This window comes from Cynocephalus volans, chromosome 18 (assembly GCF_027409185.1).
Source record: "Cynocephalus volans isolate mCynVol1 chromosome 18, mCynVol1.pri, whole genome shotgun sequence".
Lineage (NCBI taxonomy): Eukaryota > Metazoa > Chordata > Mammalia > Dermoptera > Cynocephalidae > Cynocephalus > Cynocephalus volans.
In genome coordinates, this window is record NC_084477.1 from 13,268,214 (window position 1) to 13,289,797 (window position 21,584).

The window sequence follows — 21,584 nt, forward strand, 5'->3', positions numbered from 1 at the left end:
CTCACTCAGAGAAGTTACCTAACATGCTGGGAGCTGCACCCGTCCCTAGGGCCTCTCCGCAGCCTCATCCTTCCCTTGCTGCTGGGGAACCGGAGAGTTGCCCCTCCTCGCCAGGCTTGGGAACTCTAATTAAGTAAGAAAACCGCTCATATCTCGACCCTCGTTCACTGAGATGCTTATTCCAACTAGCAGGTTGGGAACCAAGGGACTTGGATCCTGATTTCTCTGCCTCAAACTCTAGGGTCTTGGACAAATCAGACAATTAATATGAAAGTTCAGAAGCCAAAGGGACTTGCTAGGGACTGCACAGCTGCTGGGTGGTCCTGATTCCATCCCAGCTCAGCACATCGTGACCTCAGCCTATTTCTCCAAAGCCCTTCAAAGCCGAGTATCCTCTGAATCTAGGGGGTGACCAGCATTCTGGCAGATTCAGTTCACATTCATCACTAGCATGAGCCCTTCAGAGCCGTCTTTGTCTAAAACTCAAAACAACAAAACAAAACCCTCCTATCCTTTCATGTCCCCTTCACCCCCAAGCTTCCCCCTCTGACTGTGCTCCTGACGCCAGGGTCTGTGCCCTCCCCGTGCTCCCTGCCCCAGGAAGGAAGGCTTCCCAAGAGCAGAGGGGGTAGCACAGCCTTGCTGCCAGCCCAGCCCAGCCCCAGACACTAGCCCGAGGCATGCAATCTGCATCTGCAGAGAAGCAGACCGAGTCTTTATTCTTCTGCTAGCAGTGGGATGGCTGCCAGGGAAATTGGGAAAGAAGAGGGGGAAATCCCCTGGATAATACAGCTGACCAAGGTGAAGGCTCGAGGGCTACAGAGAGAACTGGGGAAATATCCCTAACCTGCGATTATGTCCCCAAGAACGGTGGAGAGCCCAGTGGCAACCATGTGGAAATGACATTGGGTAAAGCACATTTAACAAAATCTGAAGAAGGCAACACACAGCCTCATGCTATAGCATGTTGAAACAAATTGGCATCAGATGGATGCAGCAGAAAAAGAGTCAGTTAGTTACTTTTATTGAATCAGCAAGTGCAGAAACAATTGCAAACAAGTGGAAGGGAAATGGCCTGCAACAAGGTGACCACACTACTGCAAGACACACAGAGAGAGAAGGGACATCACATGCAAATCATGGAACAGAACGCCTCACGCCACCTGACATTACAGAACGAATGGTCAGAACATGAGTTTGGGAGAAAAAAAAAAAAAAAAACCCAGACGAATTTAGAATACTGAATGAGATTTTTTTTAAAAAGACTGAAGATGGACTGGGTATATTCCCAAAGGAAATGAAATCAATATATCAGGGACACCTACACTCCTGTTCATTGCAACACTATTCACAATAGCCAAGACAGAATCAACCTAAATGCTCATCCACAGATGCATGGATAAAAAAACTGACATATCTATATACATACAGTGGAATACTTATTCAGCTGTAAAAAAAAATGATCATTTGCAGCAACATGGATGGAACTGGAAAATCATGTTAAGTGAAGTAAGTCGGGCACAGAAAGACAAATACAGCATGATCTCACAAATGGAATCTAAAAAAAAAAAAGAAAAGTGGTTCTTATCGAAGTAGAGAGCAGACTAATGGTTAGCAGAGGCCGGGAGAGGCAGGGGAGGGAGAAGTGATGGACGGACGGGTACAAGAGCACACTGTCGGCCGTGAGTCACTGTGCAGGATATGCCCACATTGAAACAACACAGTACCCCACAAAGATGCACTAGTGAATGCTTTTAAAAACAAGCTGCACATGGAAGTAATAAGCTATTTTGAAACGGCAAGCAGATACTGTGTAAAATGAAAGTAATGGCACGATGGAAAGATCTGAGGTAGTCTCAATGAAAGCGCATTAAAAAGCAAGAATCTGAGGCAACTGGAGAGTCTTATTACCATGGGAAACTGACAGCAATGACCAACATGAAGATAATTACTGTTTCTGGAGTGGAAAACTAACAAATGGAGAAGAAGACTGTTTCAAAGCAGGCAAGACACACCCATCCACTTACTCAGCCCTCCAGCCAGCCATCCTCTTAACTCTATCCACCAAAAACATTTGGAATGTGGTTCACTTGACCCTAATGGTATTTGAATTATGTAGCTGGGAATAAATATTTTAATTTTCATGTTAGTATTTACAGCATTATCTGAACTTATTATTTTTGTCCTTTTTTATTTTAATACAGTAGATCCAAACTTGGGGCCCAGATAGGTCAAAAAACAAGTTATATCTCTGGTTTCCCTGTCGCTAACCACAAGGATCAACTTCCTTCTGAAGCCTCGCCTCTGTTTCCCTCTAGTGACCCCCAAGCCACCCATCACCCCAACTCTTGCCAAGTCAACAACCCTGTGCTGCCCCTCCCACCTCCACTGACTTGTTCCAATCAGGCTCTGAATTCCAAACCAATGTCCACAACTTCCAGGGACCTTCCACGATTATCCCCCATCTGTCTGTACTCCACATAACAGGGCACCACTGCATTAGACTGGAACTCAGCAATATTAACGTCAAATTTCCATCTTCTGTCCTGCCTCAATGTTCATGCTTTTAACAACTACTTTTGATGAGTTTTTGAGAACTCAAATAGCCCAGAGCATATAAGTTTAAAATGTTTTAGAAGCATGACCTAAATCAATAACCCTAAGTGACTGTGAGGCAGTGAGTCACCTAAGCTGGTGAGTGAACCCGGCCAAGCACCGGCATCCACGTCTCAAGGAGATTTCATTCTCTGCTCAGCATCCCCGAAACATATTGTGGGGAAGTATGTGTTATCATAATATTTGCATATTTGAGGACTCAAGACTACACACCTTTTAGTTCCAAGGGTCTACTGTACTGCTCCTTGAAAACATACAAACAGGACTAACTCCTTGGAAGAAAGGACTGCCACCTGAAACTGTGTACACCAACATGGCAGATGGCGGACAGCGCAGGCAAGCAGTTTTACGGCTCCTACGCCCTCATGTCCACTTAGGCGTAAACCTGTTACTCCAGTCCTGAGACATCGGTATGGGGCTACAGCAGTTTTCAAATATGATGACAAATGTCAAATAATTCCAGTACAAATAATGGGGTACTCTACTGGCTTTGCCATTTATACCATTGCTATCAAGGGGACATTCAAATTACAACCCCCAAGTAAACCAAAAAACCACAATCACCACATATTCACTTGAGTTAGGACTTGATTTCAATGAACTGCATATCCTACTCCACTCCCAGGATTCTTTTTTCTGTCCCATTTGCAAAAAATGTAATCTCACCTCAAAGTACATCCCAGGACTAAATGGGAAACAGGTAATATTTCTCTCTTCTTCTCCCCAAGACTCCTGAAGAAAAGAATTTCTTACAAATGCTTTAATGTTCAGGCGTGGGTTCAAGTGCAGAGCAATATCCTTTGATCTTCCTACTAACAGGTCAACATTGAAGCTTTTGAGAGAAAGAGAGAGAACGCCTTAATTCACCAAGTAGGAGAGAGTAGTGGCAGTTTCCACAATTTTATTAACCAAACTTGAACTATGACTCTAACTACATGAAACACGCATGCACGTGGACACGGGAATGCAGACGAAGGTGGAATTTCAAACTGAGTTAGCGTTCCATTGATGAGTTATTTGCAAAATAGAAATACAAAAAAACTTTAAATCAGTGTTGAGGCTGAGATCTGGCTGGGCAGAAATGGAAGGCTTAGCACTAGTAAACTGCACAATCCCTTGAGGCTGCAGGCGTCCAGGACCCTTTCGAGCAGATATTCTCTTTTAATCATTTACATGTGTACTTTTCCTTCTTACAAGTGTGCTACATTCTAGGAAACAGCTCTAATTTCAAGCTTTCAGAAATCTGGACATCTCTGGAAAAGGTTCTTAAAGCAGATATTTTATAAGCCACATGACAAGAGGGGCCCTAAAAAGAGCCACCTGATCTTATGGGGCTGCCCTGGAGTTCTGCCCAGCAAGGGTGGGCCTCATGGAGAAACCGCTGCCCTCTCGTCTGGGCAGAACACTGAACTTTCGTGCTGACTCTGCCACCAGCTCGTTGTCAGGGTCTAATCTCTTCTTGTTTTTCACGTTCTCGCCTTTCAAATGAGGCTATGACGCTAGCCCAGCTTTATCTCAGACTGCTACAGGGTATAAGGCACACGTGGAAGGTTCTTGCACTGTCACTGGTACCTACATGATACTGACCCTTTGGCATTTGTATTCACTTCTCCTTTAATGACAACAGTTCGTCCAGGGCCCATGGGGGAGTTCAACCTCGCTGCAAATGGCAGGGTCTGAAAAGAAGTCACAGTCAGCACTAGGAGCCTGCAGGAAGGGATCCCACAGGAAAAGTGTCCAAAGAACACCAGAGAATGTTAAAGGGCCATCGCCCTATAAAACCCATGAGGGGACAGACCAAGTCTGCCTTGGTCCCAGCTGGGTCCCCTGCAACCGCACTGTGCGTGTCTCACAGTAAGGAGTCAATGACTATGTTTTAGACGACAAAATGGGCATGGAGTGGGACCTGCTCCCCCTGTGTGAGTGAAACTCAGTGTGGGAAAGCCACCTGTGTGTGGGGTCCAAGACAGTGCCCTGTGTTCTGCCTGCAGGGGAGGCAGCCAAACTGGGGTGCTGAGGAAATGCATGTGACGGCTCAGAGACCAAAGCCTGGCCGACCTCGTAGCTGCCGAGGGACAGCATACAGACGCAGGGTGGCTGCTTCGGGCTTCTACTGGGGGAGAAGTTACACATGACAGCTAGTTATAACTTAACTTTTCTACAGAGTTAAGAACATTTTTGGCTCTTCAAACCTTTGACAAACAGTTGGTAGGTAGTATTTTGGTGCGAGTCAAAGAGTCATTGACAGGCGGATCTTTGCTCTTGGTGTAGACAGTTCTGGGTTCGATTTTAGAAATGTCTTCTCTATTCCTACTCTGTAGGGAAACAGTTCTGCAGTGAGGTATGGAACAGATAAAGCTGCCTTCCAAGGTTTAAACTACTTGTTTTCTAGGCAATTTTATAAAATGTTCCACACGTAATACCCAGGCAAAAATACTTACAAACGATGTCACGCCAGACTTCTGTCCCTATTGGAAAGGAAAGAAACAATGAGAACATTAGAAGGGAAGAATTACATTTTCTAATCTGAGCATCTGACTTTGTTGCCTGTACTGAGCTGAGCCTGGCCAGTGCCTGGGACCTTGGTGTCTGCTCCACCCTGGGTGTGACATACAGGCAGCCAGTGCTGCAGATGGGGCGGTATGGAGCTGCCAAGGGCTACCGAGGCTGGGAACAGAGTCTGACATCTGTCTTCATCTGAATCCTTCATCCTCCACCATGAATGAATAATTCTTCATAGGACTATACATGAGCTTCAAACATCTCCTACTTGTCCTTTCCAGGGTACCCCAAAAATGCTGAGATTATTTGTGAGGTATAAATGCTGAAACCACTTTCTCCATTAATAACAGTAAAGATGAAATTTTAATTTTATTTTTTTGTGGCTGGCCAGTATGGGGATCCGAACCCGTGACCTTGGGGTTAGAAGGCTGCGCTCTAACCAGCTGAGCTAACTGGCCAGCCCCAAGATGCAGTTTTTAAATGGCACTTGTTCCTACAAGGGGAGAAGATGCACGTGGAAGCTCACTGGCCAATGCCCTGGTGACTTACAACACCACAGCAGTACTATTCACAGGTAAGGTTTTTACATACGAGCAGTAGGCAGCAGTCATACAAGCTGGCAGGTCGAGCCCCAGCTAACACTGAGAGTGCCTGGCACCAAAAGAAGTACACGCCTCACTTTTCAAATGATTACTTTCATCCTAGCCTCATATTTAAAAACATATTTTTAAAAAACCCAGCCTTCCTGATTTACACTGTAACTCAAAGAACATTCAAAAACTGGTGGTTCATTAAAAGATTTAATATTTACATTTTCTCTGTTTATCTGTGTCAGTTCCTGAGAAGAGGATTGGGTACTTTGGAAATCCTGAAGAAGAGATTACAAAGATTAATTTTTAACATCCATGACATCATTTTATCTAAATATAACCTGATTGGCATGTCAAAAAAATTATAAATGTTATTAAACATGAAAATACGCTTGAAAATTATCATCTAAAAATGCACTTAACACTGGGGTCCTTTTCCCCCCTTATTAAACCAGCAAACGTGAAAGAGAGAAAAGCTAATGTCAGCAAGAATGGGAGCAGAGGGACCCAGCTGTGGAGAGAGCAGGCAGCTTTCACCTTTCCGGAGGGCGAGTGAGCAGTATTTATCAGAACTTCAAATGCAAATACTCTTTGGCTCAGACATTCCACTTCTAGGAAGCCGCCTTACAGAAATACTCTATTGTACTTCCATGTAAAGGAAATGCCCCCTATCTAGCTAAAAAGGTGTTTGCTTGCTTGTTTTGCCAGAATCATACTAAAGTTGAGACCCTAGAGACCAACAGCCCTGGTCGACAAATAGCCTCCTACCAGTCAGAAAGATCCCCTTCCAAGAAGCTCATACTCTAATGAAGGAGATATTTACATTATTTTTATCTCAATAGAAGATATTAAAGATGTTTTCTACCATTTCATCAGAAAGCATCATCGAAAAGACCCTGGGCTGCGGCCGGACACTCACCGAGCGGAAGCTGAACCCGACCGAGTGGACATTGACCTTGCCGTAAATGCCCAGGGTGTCGATCTTCTCGGGACGAATCCTATGGTTGTACAGCAGAACATGTCCTCCATTGACAGCCACCTGGATGGACGCAGCAGACAGCCCCCAGAACAGTTAGTAAGCTAACTCCTCCAAATGTAAACGTTTCCCTTCCCCGCAGGTCCTGACACACATCGCAGCAAGTCGTAACTGACAGCAACCTCGACACCAGCAGTGTTTCCAAACTTCTTTTGAGTTCCTGATCTGATTAACAGCCACGGACCATCTCTCCCCAAACACATGTACATGAATACATGTGCGTGTCCTCATGTGCCGCCATCCCAAGTTCAAAGGTCCCCCCACAGCCCCTGCTCAGTAACCTGGGAGGCCTGTGAACCCAGGTTCAAGGTCTTCCTCATGGAACATCCTTGAGGACCCCACCCTAAGAGAGGACCCCCGGTGACAGACACTCAATAAACAGTTGTTGAATTTACTGACTGAATGAACACAGGCAAGTCACCCAATGCATCTGGGATTGTTTTCTTATGTGTAAGTAGGAACACCTCTACCTCAATGGGCTGCAGCTGTAAGGAGATGATAATGCAGTTTCTGCAATGCTCAGCACTGTGCCTGGCACAGGGCAGGGGGATCCAGTACACAGGGCTCCTTCCCCTGCCTCCCACATGCCAGGGACCCAGATCAGTTATGTACAGAACACACAAGCAGGATACAGTATGGTCTCTGACTCCAGCAGCTTAAAATCCCACTGGAGGGAGAAATAAACATGCGAAAACCAAAGCACCACAGCCCAGGAATGACTGTTAAAGGAATGATGCAGACACAGGGCTCAAAGACCACAGGAGAGGGGAATGGAATTTAGGAGGTTTTGAGGAGATTTCCTGGTGGCAACAGTATCCCAGTGAACAGAGAGGATCTGCACCAGAGATGCCAGTCTTCACTTGATCCGTGCAAATCTCTAGCCTGGGAAAGCTCCACAGGCTCGAGGGGTGATGTGCAAGAGCCTCTAGGACCACATTCTGCCTTACACGTACGCACCAGGAGTAAAACATTCCATGAAGCCAGGGACAGGAATTATGGCACAAAGGATTTCTAAGATCCCCTCTGGATCTAAAATTTCATGAACCTTCAGAACTGTCTTGTGGCAAGAGCCTCTGATTTCCACACTGGGGTTCCCCATCTGTCTCTTAGTTCCAGACTTCCCCACACTTTCGGTGGCGATGGTTATAATTTACTCTCCCATAATGAACATAATGCTGTGTCCATTCAGGACTCAGCACTGCTCGCAGACATACGATCTAATAAAAAGATCTGACCACACAGGCCCTGTATTCCTCCATGGAAACAGCCGGCTGGAGAAAGCGGCTGTGCCCCTCACATTTAGGAACCTGCCCGGTCCTCCTTTAGAGAAAAATTACAAAGCCAAGCTATTCCTGAGACTCAGGAAATGTCAGGGTGAGTTCGCAAATGTGACCCATTCTCACAAAGGGAGATTCAACTTGTCGTTGCATAAAACCCACCTGGAATTTGTCCTTCAGCACCATAATCACGATTTCAAAAGATTTCTCTTTTCTGAAAGGCATGTCATAGGTGATCTCCTCCCATCCCCATTTTTCACGGGTCAGAGTATTGCAAACAATGCAGTTGGCCCTTTTGAAACGAGGATTGAAGTGAAAGGCCACGTCGGCCCGAGGTTTCACGCTGCTGCCGCACTGCAAGTCCACCTGAAATCTAGACGAGGAAAGGACAGGCCGCGTGAGCACGGGGCAGGACGGTGGAGGCCCTCCTCCGCTTCTTCCTCAGTGACAGCCCCCGGCGTGAGCCGGGACCAGTCTGCGCTGCGTGAGAACCCAGTTCCCCAGGCTCCCGTGCCGCTCAGCCTGATCCCCGGAAACTGCCGTTCCGTCAGCTGGGATCTGCCCTCCACCCGCCCCCAAATGCTGCACGTCCCCAGCTGCCCACGTCACGGACGGAGGCCTGGAGTTCTAGCTGCCAGGGACCATGACAGGACCTCGCCCTGGGGACAGCAGAGTGGGGGGCTGAGAAGCGACTTCTCTAACGACTTGATGGGGTTCCCTGGTGTCAGCCACATGGAGCTGTGCCCAACGCCGACGGACAGACCCCAGCACAGTCTGTACCCAAAGCCAGCACTGAGTAAAGCCGTCCGCTGTAGGGCGTGCTGTAACTACCCTGTCCCGGTCATCTGACCACAGTCCCCTCTTTAACGATATATTGAATTCTTTCTATTGAAATCAGACTTATAGCCATGAAATAGAAAGTCCCAATAACCTTTATTCCGTCATCCATCCCTCAGCACCTTGGTCAGGGTGGCTGCTAAAAGCAATCAGGCCTTAAAATGTCACAACGCTCTCTCCCACGTGACTTTTTTGTTGTCCCACAATCACAAAGAGACGGGTCATTCACGTTCTTTCCTCAGATACAATGACCTTACCTGTCTGCATCACTAGGAACATGCCCACGTATCACAATCAAAGTTCCAGGATCCAACGGCTCAGGAATGGTGCCAACGTAGGGAATTACCTAGGGAGAGAAATGTTCACAAATGTACGTTTGCATAAACAACGTTACTTACCAAGCAATTATAACCAAAACTCAGTTACCCATAAAGACTGCATTTTTAAAGGCTGCACATAAATCTGCTCAGAATCCAGCACTGTCCTCTCTATTCAAACAGCTACAAGGCAACAGCGTGGCTACGGTATTTACACTATCTGCAAACCACACTCGCTTCTTCGGATAAAGACACAAGACCAATACTATTCCCAGCATCTTTTATTCAGCTGAGGGGTTTGTAATATCAAACCTCCACTTCATATGACAGTTCTGATAGCAGAAAAAACAACCTGTGGCAATGTCGTCCCTACCCCTTGCCCTGACGCTCCACTGATGGCCCCAACAGAAGGCCCCAGCCAAGGTGTGAGGATGACAAGCCCTCCTGCTCTGGTACGTGAGGGACTCATCTTCACTGGACTTCCAGACCCACCCAGCCTGCACGGTTGGAAGCCAGAGAATCGCAAGACGGTAAGGATGAGCTCTGAACACACATCCACCTGCCCCGCCTGGCCCGGTCTGCAGACCCTGCCCCCGCATCACCCAGAACCAGCCTGTCTGTCTGGGACGCTGTCAGATCTTGTCATTCCCCTTCCCCAGAAAGGACTCCACCGTCCACTGGCTGGGGCTCTGTGCTGTGTGGCTGCACCTCCTGCGTCAGTCACAACCATCCCCACCCCCCATTTTGGAGCAGGTGACCAGGACATGCAGGCCAGACATCATTATGCCTCACGCCGAGCTCCTCAAGTCAACGCACATGCTGAAACCTGTCCAGTGTAGCTCCCATGGTCAAGAAATAGGAAAACAAGGGTGGCCCTAGACAAGCGGCTGTGAATTGGTGGCACATAAGCTGAAGATCTTAGTCCAGGCACAGTCTCCTCTGTGCAGCCCCTTCGGCTCCGTGGACAGAGGGGCAGGGCTGTGGATGCCATCTGTTTGCACACAGCTCTGCCTGTGAACTGCACGGGCAGGACAGGACCATCACCTCCACCTCCCAGGACAGAGCCAGGAGATGACCGATCACTGCCTGGTGAAGGAATGAACGCTCATGGCCTAGAGGCTGGGCTCCAGCAGGTCCTCACAAGCAGAGCAGCAGCAACTAGCAGCTGCCGGACAGCAAGCTGGGGACAGGTTCCCTTTGCCTTAGGCAGGGAGACGAGAGGTTTCCAAAGCCAATTAGCCACTTGGTGTCATGGTGGCTGCTGAGGGCAGCGTGGGTGGAGACGGACAGAAGCCCATGGACCAGAAAACAAACACCACAATAGATTGTAGAGACTGTGCCTACACATCAGAGTGGCTGGGTTTTGGGGGTAGAGAACGTGGAAAGAATTACACCTCCACACTGATTTTTGAGCCACAGCTACTTCCAAAAATACACAGCAGCATCTTCCACAGCACACATCTCTTAATAAAATGAAAACGGTTTTTATAACTTGGAATTTAATGTATGTTAAAATTATGTTTATGCAGAATGTTTAATAACTCAAATATTAGTAACATAAATATCAGTGAGATGGTAACCTACAAAACTATATATAGTATGATTTCAACTAAGCTAATAGTATAAACATTAAAAAGAAAACACTGCAAAGAAATAAGCCAAAAGTACTACAATAGCTTTCTTGGGGGGTGGGATTTTAATTCTCTTCTTCATATATTTTCACATTTCCCAGAGTTCTATAATAAGCATTTAAATTTTTATAACCACAAAAATATGTTTTTACTACATATTTAATTTGGGGGTTAGAAAGAGATTTTTGCGACCAAATGCTCTATTCCCACCACTAATACCTTGTTCACAACTGTTAATAAGTTGTGCCAGTCTGAGAAACAACTGTGCTGGAAATTTGGGCCATTTGCTGCTTCAGTTGTCCGGTTTAATGTTTCTACTTAGGAAAAGACCCTAAGTTACATCAGTGATACTTTTTTGGACCATGGTAGTGAGACAAGATGCCCTGCGGCCCTCTCAGTCAGCCCACGACTATGTGCACCTGTAAAGAGGGACAAGAGGGCACTGTTTTCTAGGCAACTCCAAGCTGGATGCTTTGGTGCCTCACAGATCGTTTTTAATCTACATAAAAAAGTGCAGATACGATCGCTGGAGACAACGCCGTAAGGCTATGTCGCGGTCAGGTGTGGTGTTACTTGCCAAAACATCCTTGCTGATTCACCTTACTTTGCCTTTTTGATAATTACTTATTAAACGTCTGCTGTGCGCAGGCTCTCTATTAGGCAGACTCTAGGCGGAAAGATGAATTAGAGTCCTGGCTGCGAGGAGCCTATAATATAGCTGGGAGAAGTCACAGACCCAGGAAAAGACAGAGTGGAAACGTGAAATTCTGATTGGCTATTGAAAAGCAGAATCCCCTTCCAAACCTTGAAAGCCTCCTACCTTATGAACATGAGGCCTCATCTAGACTGTCATGAAGGCAAGGGCATGGGACCAAACTGTCCATCAGAACTCCCAGCTCAGACTGAAGTTAGAACCAGTGCCAAGAAGAAGCCATGATGATGCAGTATTCACTCTGTCACGGGGGCCACAGCCAGGGTCAGTGCTGGCAACAGATGTCTCTTCATAGGATAAGTCAGTCCTACAGCATGGTTTTGTGTGTGGTCTGTGGCTATGTAGTCTCCAAGCCTGGTTTTTCAGCCCTGCTAGAGATTCTGAGAGTGACTCAACACCATTTAACAAATTCCTTCTCTGCTTAGGTTGCAGAGTTGGCTTCTATTGCTTGCAACTACAAACCTGGACCAATTCAACATCTAAGAGAACGGGGCAGTAAGTCAGAGTCAAATAAATGCTTCAGGCAAATGTGACAAAGAATCCTGAGGTGGCCAGAGAAAGTTTATGAGAGAGGTGTGATTTGAGCTGGGTATAAAACAGTTAGGCAGAGAGGAGGGGGAAGCCGCTTCGGGTAGAAGTAGCAGATTACACAGGCAGAGAGGCAGGAAAACATGAAACCTACCTCAACAACAGTAAGCATTAGGGGCATGAATAAAAGTGGGGTCAGGCTCGGGTCTGGAATGACACATGAAAGTGGGGTTCAGGAACAACAGTCCAGTGGGGTAAAATACACTGGAGGCCAGGGTGTCACTTGGGTGTCTGACTGCTTCCAGTAGCCTGGTGTGAGGAGATAAGGACATGACCCAGGCTGGTGGCAGTGGACACTGGCGGGGCCGGGGGAAGGACACAGACACAAGGGATATTTCAAAGGAAATTGTCTACATGGGTCTACCAAATAAGTGATAAAACCGGGGAGGAAAGAGGTTTCAGAGGGGAGATGATGAGTTTGGTTTGAATACTGTTGGTGAGAAGGGTTAGCAGGATGGTTCAGAGCCAGTGCACTGACATCAGTTGGAGATTTGGGAATGCACTTAGGTCAATAGCCAGAACCTCCATTTAAACACTGTGGTAGAGATGATCAGTTAAGACATCAAAGGAGAAAAGACATTAAGAGGGAAAAGTAAGGGGCAAAGCCCCGGTGGTTTCTAAACTCAGGAGTTGAACAGAAGAGATAACATGGCAGGCCCGACTGCTGTCCTTGGAAGGCCTCTGTACAGCGCTGAGCCCTGGCTGAGGTCTAGGCACCTGGGATTTTAGGAGGGCACCCACCACCTAACTGATAAGGCTGGTTTCCTGTACCTAAAATGTTTATGTAAACAATATGGTTATGCAAACACCTGCTTTCCTTCTGGGAGTCTGGAATTTTGGGACGTGCAAGACAGAGGGAGCCTATGTGACCAGCCCCCAATAAGCCCCTGAGCACCGAGTCTCTAATGACCTTCCCTGGGAGACCACACTTCATGTGTGTTGTCACAGCTCGTGGCTGGGGGATTTAAGGGCATCCTGTAGGTGTGACCCCACCAGAAGAAGACCTTGGAACCCTGCACAGGATTTCCCCAGGACTTCACTCCAGGTGCCTTTTCCTTTGAGTCTGCTCTTTACCCTTTCACAGCAATGGACTGTAGCCATGACCACAACTGTGCTGGTGAATTATCAAAACTTGGTGTGGTCTTGGGGACCTCAACACAGGGTGAAAAGAGAAAGAGAGCAAAGGATCAGTCAGAGCAGGGCAGAAATAACAAGGAAGTCAACAGATGAGTGAATTTCAATACCAAAACAATCATCAGTATCTTTAACGTGGAAAAAACTAAGGAAGACCCAAGCAAATAAAGATAATGAAATGGATATCCTACCCTTTGGCCCAATGATTCCACTTTTACAGATCTATCCTACAGAGATAATAGTACCTGTGCACCAAGATGCATACCCAAGGTTGTTCACCGTAGCAATGGACACAACTGCAAAAGGAAACAGTCCTTTAACAGGGGACTGGTTGAATAAGTTACAGTACATCTATACATGGACTAGTTATGCAGCTGTTAAAATAAGTCAGGAAGTTCTCAATGAACTGACATCTCCAAAACGAGTTAGGTGGAAAAAGGGTACAAAATAGTTCACACACTATGCCGCATGCATGTAAAAAAACAAGATACAGAAAACGTGATATACACACCACAGAGACTTCTGGATATTCACAACATACCTCAGGAAGGACATACCAAAAAAACTTGGTAAAAAATAATTGCCCTTGCAGAGGAGAACTGAGCACCAGGGTAGAAGGAAAACCGGTGTTTCATTGAAACAGTTAAGCACTGTCTGAATTTTAAAAAATCATCTGTCTTTAAATTTTTAAAATACGAGTAGGAAAAGGGAAAGCCACTGGTTTTGACATAAATGCAGTTTTAAATTTTGGAAACATTATCTTCAAACTATTGGGAGCTTAGTCACACAGGAGGAGGCGAAAGTAAAACAGCAGGAGGCAGACAGAAACAGAAAACTGCAATAGGGAAGCTGGGTCCGGAAGGAAGATGCAGGTTTAGAGTCGAGCTCACTGTCTCCCAGGGTCTGAGGGCACGTGAGAGAGCGGCAGAGTCACATTAGGCAAAAGGCCAGGCATATATATTCAAAAGATCTAAAGGTGATCGACATGAACAAAATAAAGAGAGCAGTTAAAGACAAGATTTTGCTAGTAGAGCCAAGCAAGAAATTAATGGAGGAAAAAATCAGAGGGCAGAGCCTCGGTGGGGAATTCAAGGCAGCAGAATTCGACTCTCACCCAGGAGGGCAGTTTGCAAAAGGAAGGAGGACAGTAGGACAAAGGCTGGAAGTGACCTCAGAGGTTCGGAAGGAAGATTTCGCTGTTCTGCATTTTAAGATTAAATCGGAAGGTAGGAAGGGAGGTTCCTGGAATACGAAGGAAAAAAGGATCAGCGTGGTGGCAAACCACCAGAAGGACACGGGATTGATCAGCTCCTCAGCGCCAGGTGGGATCAATGCTCACAGGTGGCTCCTTAACTTGGTGGCGTAACAACCAATTCTGCTTCATTTCTAAATAACTTCTTAACCAGCTAGCACTTACTCGCATCTTAAGAACTCTATGGACAGCAACACTAATAAAATACACAGGCAGACAACGAACTGGCAAACAAGATTTCACTCACAGCATTTCTGGTATAAAGTGAAGACACTGTCTTCCAAATTATTCACGCCATTTGAATGGAAAGAAAAGCGAGCCTGACTTCTCTAAGTTTTAGGATTCCAGCAATTGAACTAGTCAAAGAAACATACTAAAACGAAAAAAATGCAAAGGGCGGTTACGATATGACTTCATCTTTTCCGAGAAAAGTTAATAGGAACAGAATGTGTCTACACCGAAGCGGCCCAACATTTTAGAAACGTTAATAAAAATTAAAAGGTGGCAGTTCTATGTCTTCATAATGCCTAATAAAGAACATACTAGACACTCAATAAACACTTTCTCGTTGTTCGAACTGATCACTAGCAAAATAAAATAACCAGGATGCAAGAAACGTTTTTCTAAGTTTACTTTGTAAAATATCCTAATTGATCAACTTAAAATATCTAAACTATTTGCAGCCTTTTTTGTCTTTTGAACACTGGACGGGCAACCGGCTGTAAGTGGGAGAAGGACTCAGTGCAATAGGCCACTCGATACTGTGAACAGTAACCGTGAAAGGTTAAGACAGAGCAAAATGTTGTTTTACCATCCAGTTCAGTCTTTTTACCTCTGACCTTTTCTACACTTTTGTGAAACTGATTATAAAACAGAGAATCTAAAAAAGAAAAAAATTTTTTCTGCTATTTGCCAAAATAATATTTCCCTTGAAAACATGTTATCCTGAACTATCCTCGAACATCAACCAGACCGTTCTGGAGGCCCGAAGGCATTTCTGGCATTACTTTTCCAGACCCCCTTCCTCAAGAAATGAAGTCTGTTTACTTTGTTCCAACTCCATAGCTGAGGGTGCTGACTCCAGAAATTACAGGAATCATCAGTACACCAGAATCAAGCTATGCAGGGATTTTAATCTATAAAATTATTTTCCAAATCACACTTAGATAAGGCATCTGTGTGTGAAGGGCACAGTGAACGGAGTAACCTGACCATTCCCTCCCCTTGGCCTGAGCCAAGGTGACCAGTCACTCTTGGCAGGAAGCCTGGGTTTTTATTTAGTTTTATTTTTTTAAATCTTTGCAGAAAGTCAGTCTACGGCCTTGAGATGTTTTTAACTCTAACATACACAAAATCATTTTAAATGTCTCACTGGCTTCAAATTCAGTGAGTCTTCCTTTTTAAACCTGCCACCACTGAAGCCTATTTCTCTATAACTGAGTTTGCTTGACATGGTGGTTGAATATTCTTACACGACAACAGTAAAACTTAGGGAAAAAAGAATTACAGCTACAAAGAAAACAGCAAAACTTGAACCAACATGCACTGACAAGCCTGGTTTCTGGCACCGTCCCTATTGCCTGGGAGTCTCCTACCGGGTTTATCAAAAAACCAGCTGTCCTATCTCAGACCTAAACTCAGGATTCAGCTTCAGATAAGTGGAAATTAGACATTTCTAGTGATAGTGATTCTCACCACCACCTAAAACTAAAACAAGTTCTTTACTGCCCAGGAGGTATCCTGCAATTTTCAGCAATTACAGTCATCAGGGGTTCGTGGACCAGCCTGGACTGGACATTCTCCATCTCACCACTGGCTTTGGACATCTTCCCTGCTCAGGTACCAATCAGTATTTGAAAGGCAGAGAGAAAAAGTTCAGATCTTAACTTATGAACACTTCTAATTAAAGAAGAAAATGAAAAGCTTGCAGAGTAAGAAACCTGTTATCCTTTAAAAATTAGGCTTTATAATTATCTGAGCCCAAAGTTTGCATTCCCTCCACCATACTCCCACGTCCTCTGTTCATAACACAGTTCTCATCACCTTGTATTGTCACTGTGACCACTTCCTCCACTACAGGACAAGAGCCCTATCTGTTTTTACGTCAGCACCCACCACAGTCCCTATCACGTAGCAGGTGCTTTACATGTTTACTGAATTTTATTCTTGCCCCATCTCCCAATGGATAATTACTATTCGATTAGATTTGCTCCCAATCCTGCCATAGATAAAAGTGATTTGACAGAAATCAGTTACCGGGTTAAAGATGATATTTTGTAGGTTGTTTAAGGACAACATTACTCTTTTCCACCTTATCGTTGATTCTGTTGACTGGAGTCTCTCTTCTGTGTATGACCTAAAATTTTAAGCAAGTTTCATTTAAAGGTTATCTGGGTTAAAAAAAAATAAAGGAAAAGAAAAATAAGCATGTGTCATTCTCCCTTGTTTCATAACTATATCTTATGCATATTTACCAGGTAATAGGATGTTATTACAATAAAAAAAATCTGACCAACATTCTTATCAGTGTACTTATATACTAAATAATTTTGGTTAATGAGTGCAGGAAATATTGATTTAAAAAATACATCAGCTGAAAATTTCTAACACCATGGGCTGGCCGGTTAGCTCACTCGGTTAGAATGTAGTGCTGGTAACTCCAAGGTCAAGGGTTCGGATCCTCTTACCAGCCAGCCACCAAAAAAAAAAAAAAAAAAAAAAAAAATCTAACATGGAATTTTGCATTAATAATACTGAAATAAAATAATGGCAAATACTAATCAAACAGAGGTATTCATTTAGCTTTTCCTGTCTATGAGAATAATAATAGTATTCAGATCATAGGACTGTTAGGATTAAATGAGTTAATAAAACAGAATTTAATAGCTCCAGGGAAGTCTTGATGACTAAGCAGAAGTGAAAGAAAGGAAACCAGAGCTTCCCACATTTTACTTCCAGCAATTCTGTCATTATATTGCAATGTGCACGGGCCCAATCTATTACTTTTTCTTTATTGAGGAAAAAACTGCATCCACCTTGGTTTACCACCTAAATATAACCCCAGCCTGAGGCATTAACTTACACATACGAGTCAAAACCTCAAAACTCTCTGTTCAGCTCCCAGAAATTCAGGAACCACGAACAGGGGCAAAAATAATGGCCATAACCTCTTCCATAACTTATGTCACGGCCAGAGAGTAACCCAATTTAAAGCCATCAGTCCCCGAGGCACGAAGCCACCACGCGGGTTTTAGGGACGACGCCAGCCGTCAGAGGACTTTGCGTTTTCTGATCATCTCTCATACTGCAGCCGAATGACCCAGACGATCCTAAAGTGCGTGTTCCGCGTCAGGGACAGCGACGGAGGTCTGTCACCAAACTGCTAAGGGACCCGTCACTAAAGACACCAGGAAGGAAACGTCCCCAGATCCCTCGCTAGGAGGGGGCGCCCGGAGCAGGTGAGAAAGCGCCCAGGGGGGTGGGTTCGGTGCGAGGCGACACCCCAGTGCTAACGGCCTGATCCCAGCCAGGGCTGTCCGGGAGGGACCACGACAGTCCCTCGTCCCCGGAGCGCCTCGCCCGCACGGGCTTCCTGTCCCCCATCCCAGCTCTGAGGATCCGCGGGACATGGGGGGTATAAAGGGGGACGAGACACTGTCCCACCCATCAAACTCTCACTTAGGGACAGCGACGTCCGAACCCCCTCCTCGACTGTCACGACTGCCACCGCCACCCGAGGCTAGGTGGGTGGTCGCCGACTCACCCTGGAAGTGGTGCCGCGGACTCTCCGCGCAAGAGACTGTTTGTCCACCGCGGGGCGCCGTCCGGGTTCCCAGCCGGGTGTCCGCGGGCGGTTACGGCAAGCGAGAAGAGTCAATCTGCGTCCATTTCCGCGTTCGCGCGCCCCGAGCCAGCCGTCCGCTTCGCGTCCGCGTCTCGGCGTCCCCGCGACTCTGCTGGACCTCTGACCGCCACCCGGCTCAGCCTCCTGCACAGCCTCAGGGGACGTGGAGCGCGACCGGCTCGCTGCGGGACGAGGACAGAGACTGCGTGTTTAAAAACTTCCCAGGCGGATCTCGCTGCCTCTGCCCCGAAGTCGGGGTGACCGGAAATGGGGCGGGGTGACCGGAAATGGGGCGGGGTGACCGGAAATGGGACGGGCTGACCGGAAATGGAGCGGGCGAGAGGGGAAGCCCTTTCCTAGTCCAGCCCGCCCACTCCGCTAGGCCTGGCCCCAGCTCTAGGAGAGCGGGCGCTCAGATGACAGCTGGGACCCCGGACACCGGCGTCGGCCCCGCGCAGCCCGCGGCCTGGCCCAGCGGCGACCGTCGCCGGCCTTCCGGGGCGCCCGGGGGTGCTCAGCGTGGGTCTCCACGTCCGCCTTGGGTTCGAGTCCAGACGAGGCCTCGAGAGCTCACGCGACCTGTTATCGCTCCTTGCGGCCGGTACACGCCTTGGACTTAGGGGTCAGTACCGCCGGACTGTCCCCATCCGGTTTGGAATGACTCGGACTTGCAGCCACTGCGGATTAGTCGCCAGGGAATTAGCGTGTGGGTGTTTTCTATGTTAGACACTTAGGCAGCTCGGAGCACAATTCTGAGCATCTGTGCTCGGTATGGGGACACCCAGCTTCTCATCAGGGGCCCACAGTGACTGGTAGTTTGACCTGTTGGCTGCAAAAACATCAGAAATACAAATACAGTTACACAAAGTCACGTAGGCAACTCTGAACGGCTGCCTGCTTACTGGGTCTTTTGTGTTGGGGACCTCAAAGTTGTCATCTTCTCTACTTTTATCCACGTTTGCTTTGAGAGACGTGTTTTGAGGGCCTTCTCCTCCCTGGCTTTTGTTTTTTACTACTTTTTTACTCCAGGTGGAGGATTCATTACAAGTCCCATAGCAGCAAACTCATGTTCTGATTCACTGTTCTCCTTCCTCCTATCCATTTGCCAATAAGCCACTCTGTAAGATCCAGCTTAAATAGCTGACTTTAACCCTTGACGTGCACGGTCTCGCATTTGTAGTTATCAGTCTGTGTGTTGTGTATCTTATCTGTCCAACTTGATTGTAAGTTGAGAAAAAGAACTTGTCTTAAACATTCCCCAGTGCCTAGTGGAATGCTCTGCATGAAATAGACACCTGAATATTAGGTTGCAATGGTAGGTTATTGGTAAAGTGAGGATCAATTGAATGTCTTCACAGTTTCACTGGGCCTATTTAATACTCCTTTACAGAGTTCAAAATAAGTTGAAATAAATACCCATCAGTGCTGTATTTCTTTGGTAGGTGCTATTTAGGTACAAATAGGACTGAGTAAAAAGGCCAGAAATCCAATGTTAGCAAAGTAATTCTGGATTAAAATATCCACAGGTCCAGAGAATTTATTCCTAGAAATAACTCCCTCATTTGGCACTTGTTCAGTGAATCCAGTGTGTTATCATTTAAAATAAACAAATATGTAGTGAACACTCACCATGACGAGGCACAGTGATAAGCAATAGGAGCATGCAGAGGACCGCCTGGGACCCTTCTAGGTGTATTGTCCTGCGTCTCTTCTTGAATTACTGTAATAGCCTTCTAATTGGTCTCCCTGTTTTTTGCCCTTATCCCCTGCAATCTGTTCTCAACGCAGCAGCCAGAGATCATGACAAAACATAATTCAGACAATGTTAATTCTGTACTAAAGCCTTCTGCTAACTTTCGCTGGTCCTTCGAGTTAAGATCCAGGCCTTACAGGAGCACTTCAAGATCTTCCCCTCACCCCCACACTCTGTGACTTCATTTCCTATTACTTTCCTCCTTGCATATTCTGCAGCAACCACACTGACCCTCCTGCTCTTCTTACAGCCTGCCTGGCACACTCCCACCTCAGAATCTATTCACATGTCAATTCTCCGTGAGGCTCTTCCTGACCACCGTATCTAAAATTGCAAACACCTTCCCAAGACACACACAAACGCAATCCCTATCACTCTTCCATGCTTTATCTTTCTCTAAAATGTATCATATTCTAATATGCTTTATGAGTTACCTTTTTCTTTTGTTTGACTTCACCTATCAGACTGTAAGCTCCACGAGGGCAGGAAGTTTTGATTGTTCTTGCCTCAATGGAGCTTGCATTCCAGTTGGGGACACAGAGAGTGATGTGTTTTGGAGAAGACTGAAATATGATGATGTAATTGGGAGCATCTGGGTGCCTACTTTAGTTGGGTGTCGAGGAAAGCCTTTCTGAGGAGGTGAAGTGTAAGCTGCTGGTGGATGAAAGGAGGCAGTCATGTGAAGGTCGTGGGGAAGGGCATTCAAGGCCGAGAGAACAGCTAATGCAGAGTCCTTAAGGCTCTTGAGAATGCATTGAACGTGTTCAGAAAACCAAGGCCACCAGCGTGGCTCAAGCATAGTAGAGGAGAGAAAGATGCCACAAAGTCCTGGACTGGGTGAGGTCACATAGGAGAGTAGGTAAGTGGAGAAGATCCCCTAGGTCAGAGCCCTGGGGAGAGAAGTCGAGAAGAAAAAGCCAGTAAAAGAGACAGAGAAAGGGAAGCCATGGAGACCTGCTGAATGTTTCATAGACGCCAAAGAAAGAGGAACTGCTGACTGCCATGTGGGTTGAGAAATGTGAAGCAAAGACGTGGTAGAAATAGTGACTAAATATTCCAAGAAATTTTGCCGTGTGGAGGTAGAGAAACAGCATTGTAGCTGAAGAAGCTGTGGGGTAAAGGGAGATTTTGGTTTTCTCATTTTTGTTTTTAAAGATATCACGGTCGTAGCTTTTAGACATTTTGTTAAGTGACGTGCAATAAGAACTACATTTACATTGTGACGTTACATACATACTTCAAATTACAGAAACATATATTTCACAGAACAATACTTGTGTTATTGCTCAAAGCAATTTACTTTTCCATTAAAAAAAAATATTGTTTATAACCCACTCAAATGTTTGCAAGACTCACTAATGGATTGTGACCTGAAATTTTTTTTTTTTTTTTTTTTTTTTTTGTGACCTGAAATTTGAAAAACACCTTCAGTGGTGTGTGGGAGTTAGTTCATGCTGGCTTGTGAGAGCCAATTTTGCACAGCTCCTACGTGTTG

The 21,584-nt window shown here is 46.0% G+C and overlaps 1 protein-coding gene across 9 annotated transcripts in view; it reads right to left on the bottom strand.

Annotated features, from left to right (window-relative positions):
* LGALS8 (galectin 8) overlaps window positions 1-18,592 on the bottom strand; it is a 34,988-nt gene extending 16,396 nt beyond the window's left edge. For 3 of the 9 annotated variants that reach the window (XM_063082904.1, XM_063082901.1, XM_063082903.1), the window contains exons 1-10: window positions 18,256-18,592; window positions 16,749-16,848; window positions 9,116-9,204; window positions 8,184-8,394; window positions 6,628-6,747; window positions 5,930-5,986; window positions 5,058-5,084; window positions 4,809-4,931; window positions 4,204-4,292; window positions 3,283-3,448 (exon numbers count right to left, since the gene is read on the bottom strand). In XM_063082904.1, coding sequence (XP_062938974.1) covers window positions 3,283-3,448; window positions 4,204-4,292; window positions 4,809-4,931; window positions 5,058-5,084; window positions 5,930-5,986; window positions 6,628-6,747; window positions 8,184-8,394; window positions 9,116-9,204; window positions 16,749-16,790 — 924 coding nt within the window. In that variant the 5' untranslated portion in view covers window positions 16,791-16,848; window positions 18,256-18,592. Of the gene's footprint in view, window positions 1-3,282; window positions 3,449-4,203; window positions 4,293-4,808; window positions 4,932-5,057; window positions 5,085-5,929; window positions 5,987-6,627; window positions 6,748-8,183; window positions 8,395-9,115; window positions 9,205-16,748; window positions 16,849-17,574; window positions 17,602-18,255 lie in introns of those variants that run through there. The other 6 variants (XM_063082906.1, XM_063082907.1, XM_063082902.1 and 3 more) reach the window with 5 other exon arrangements.
* Window positions 18,593-21,584: the final 2,992 nt, after the last annotated feature.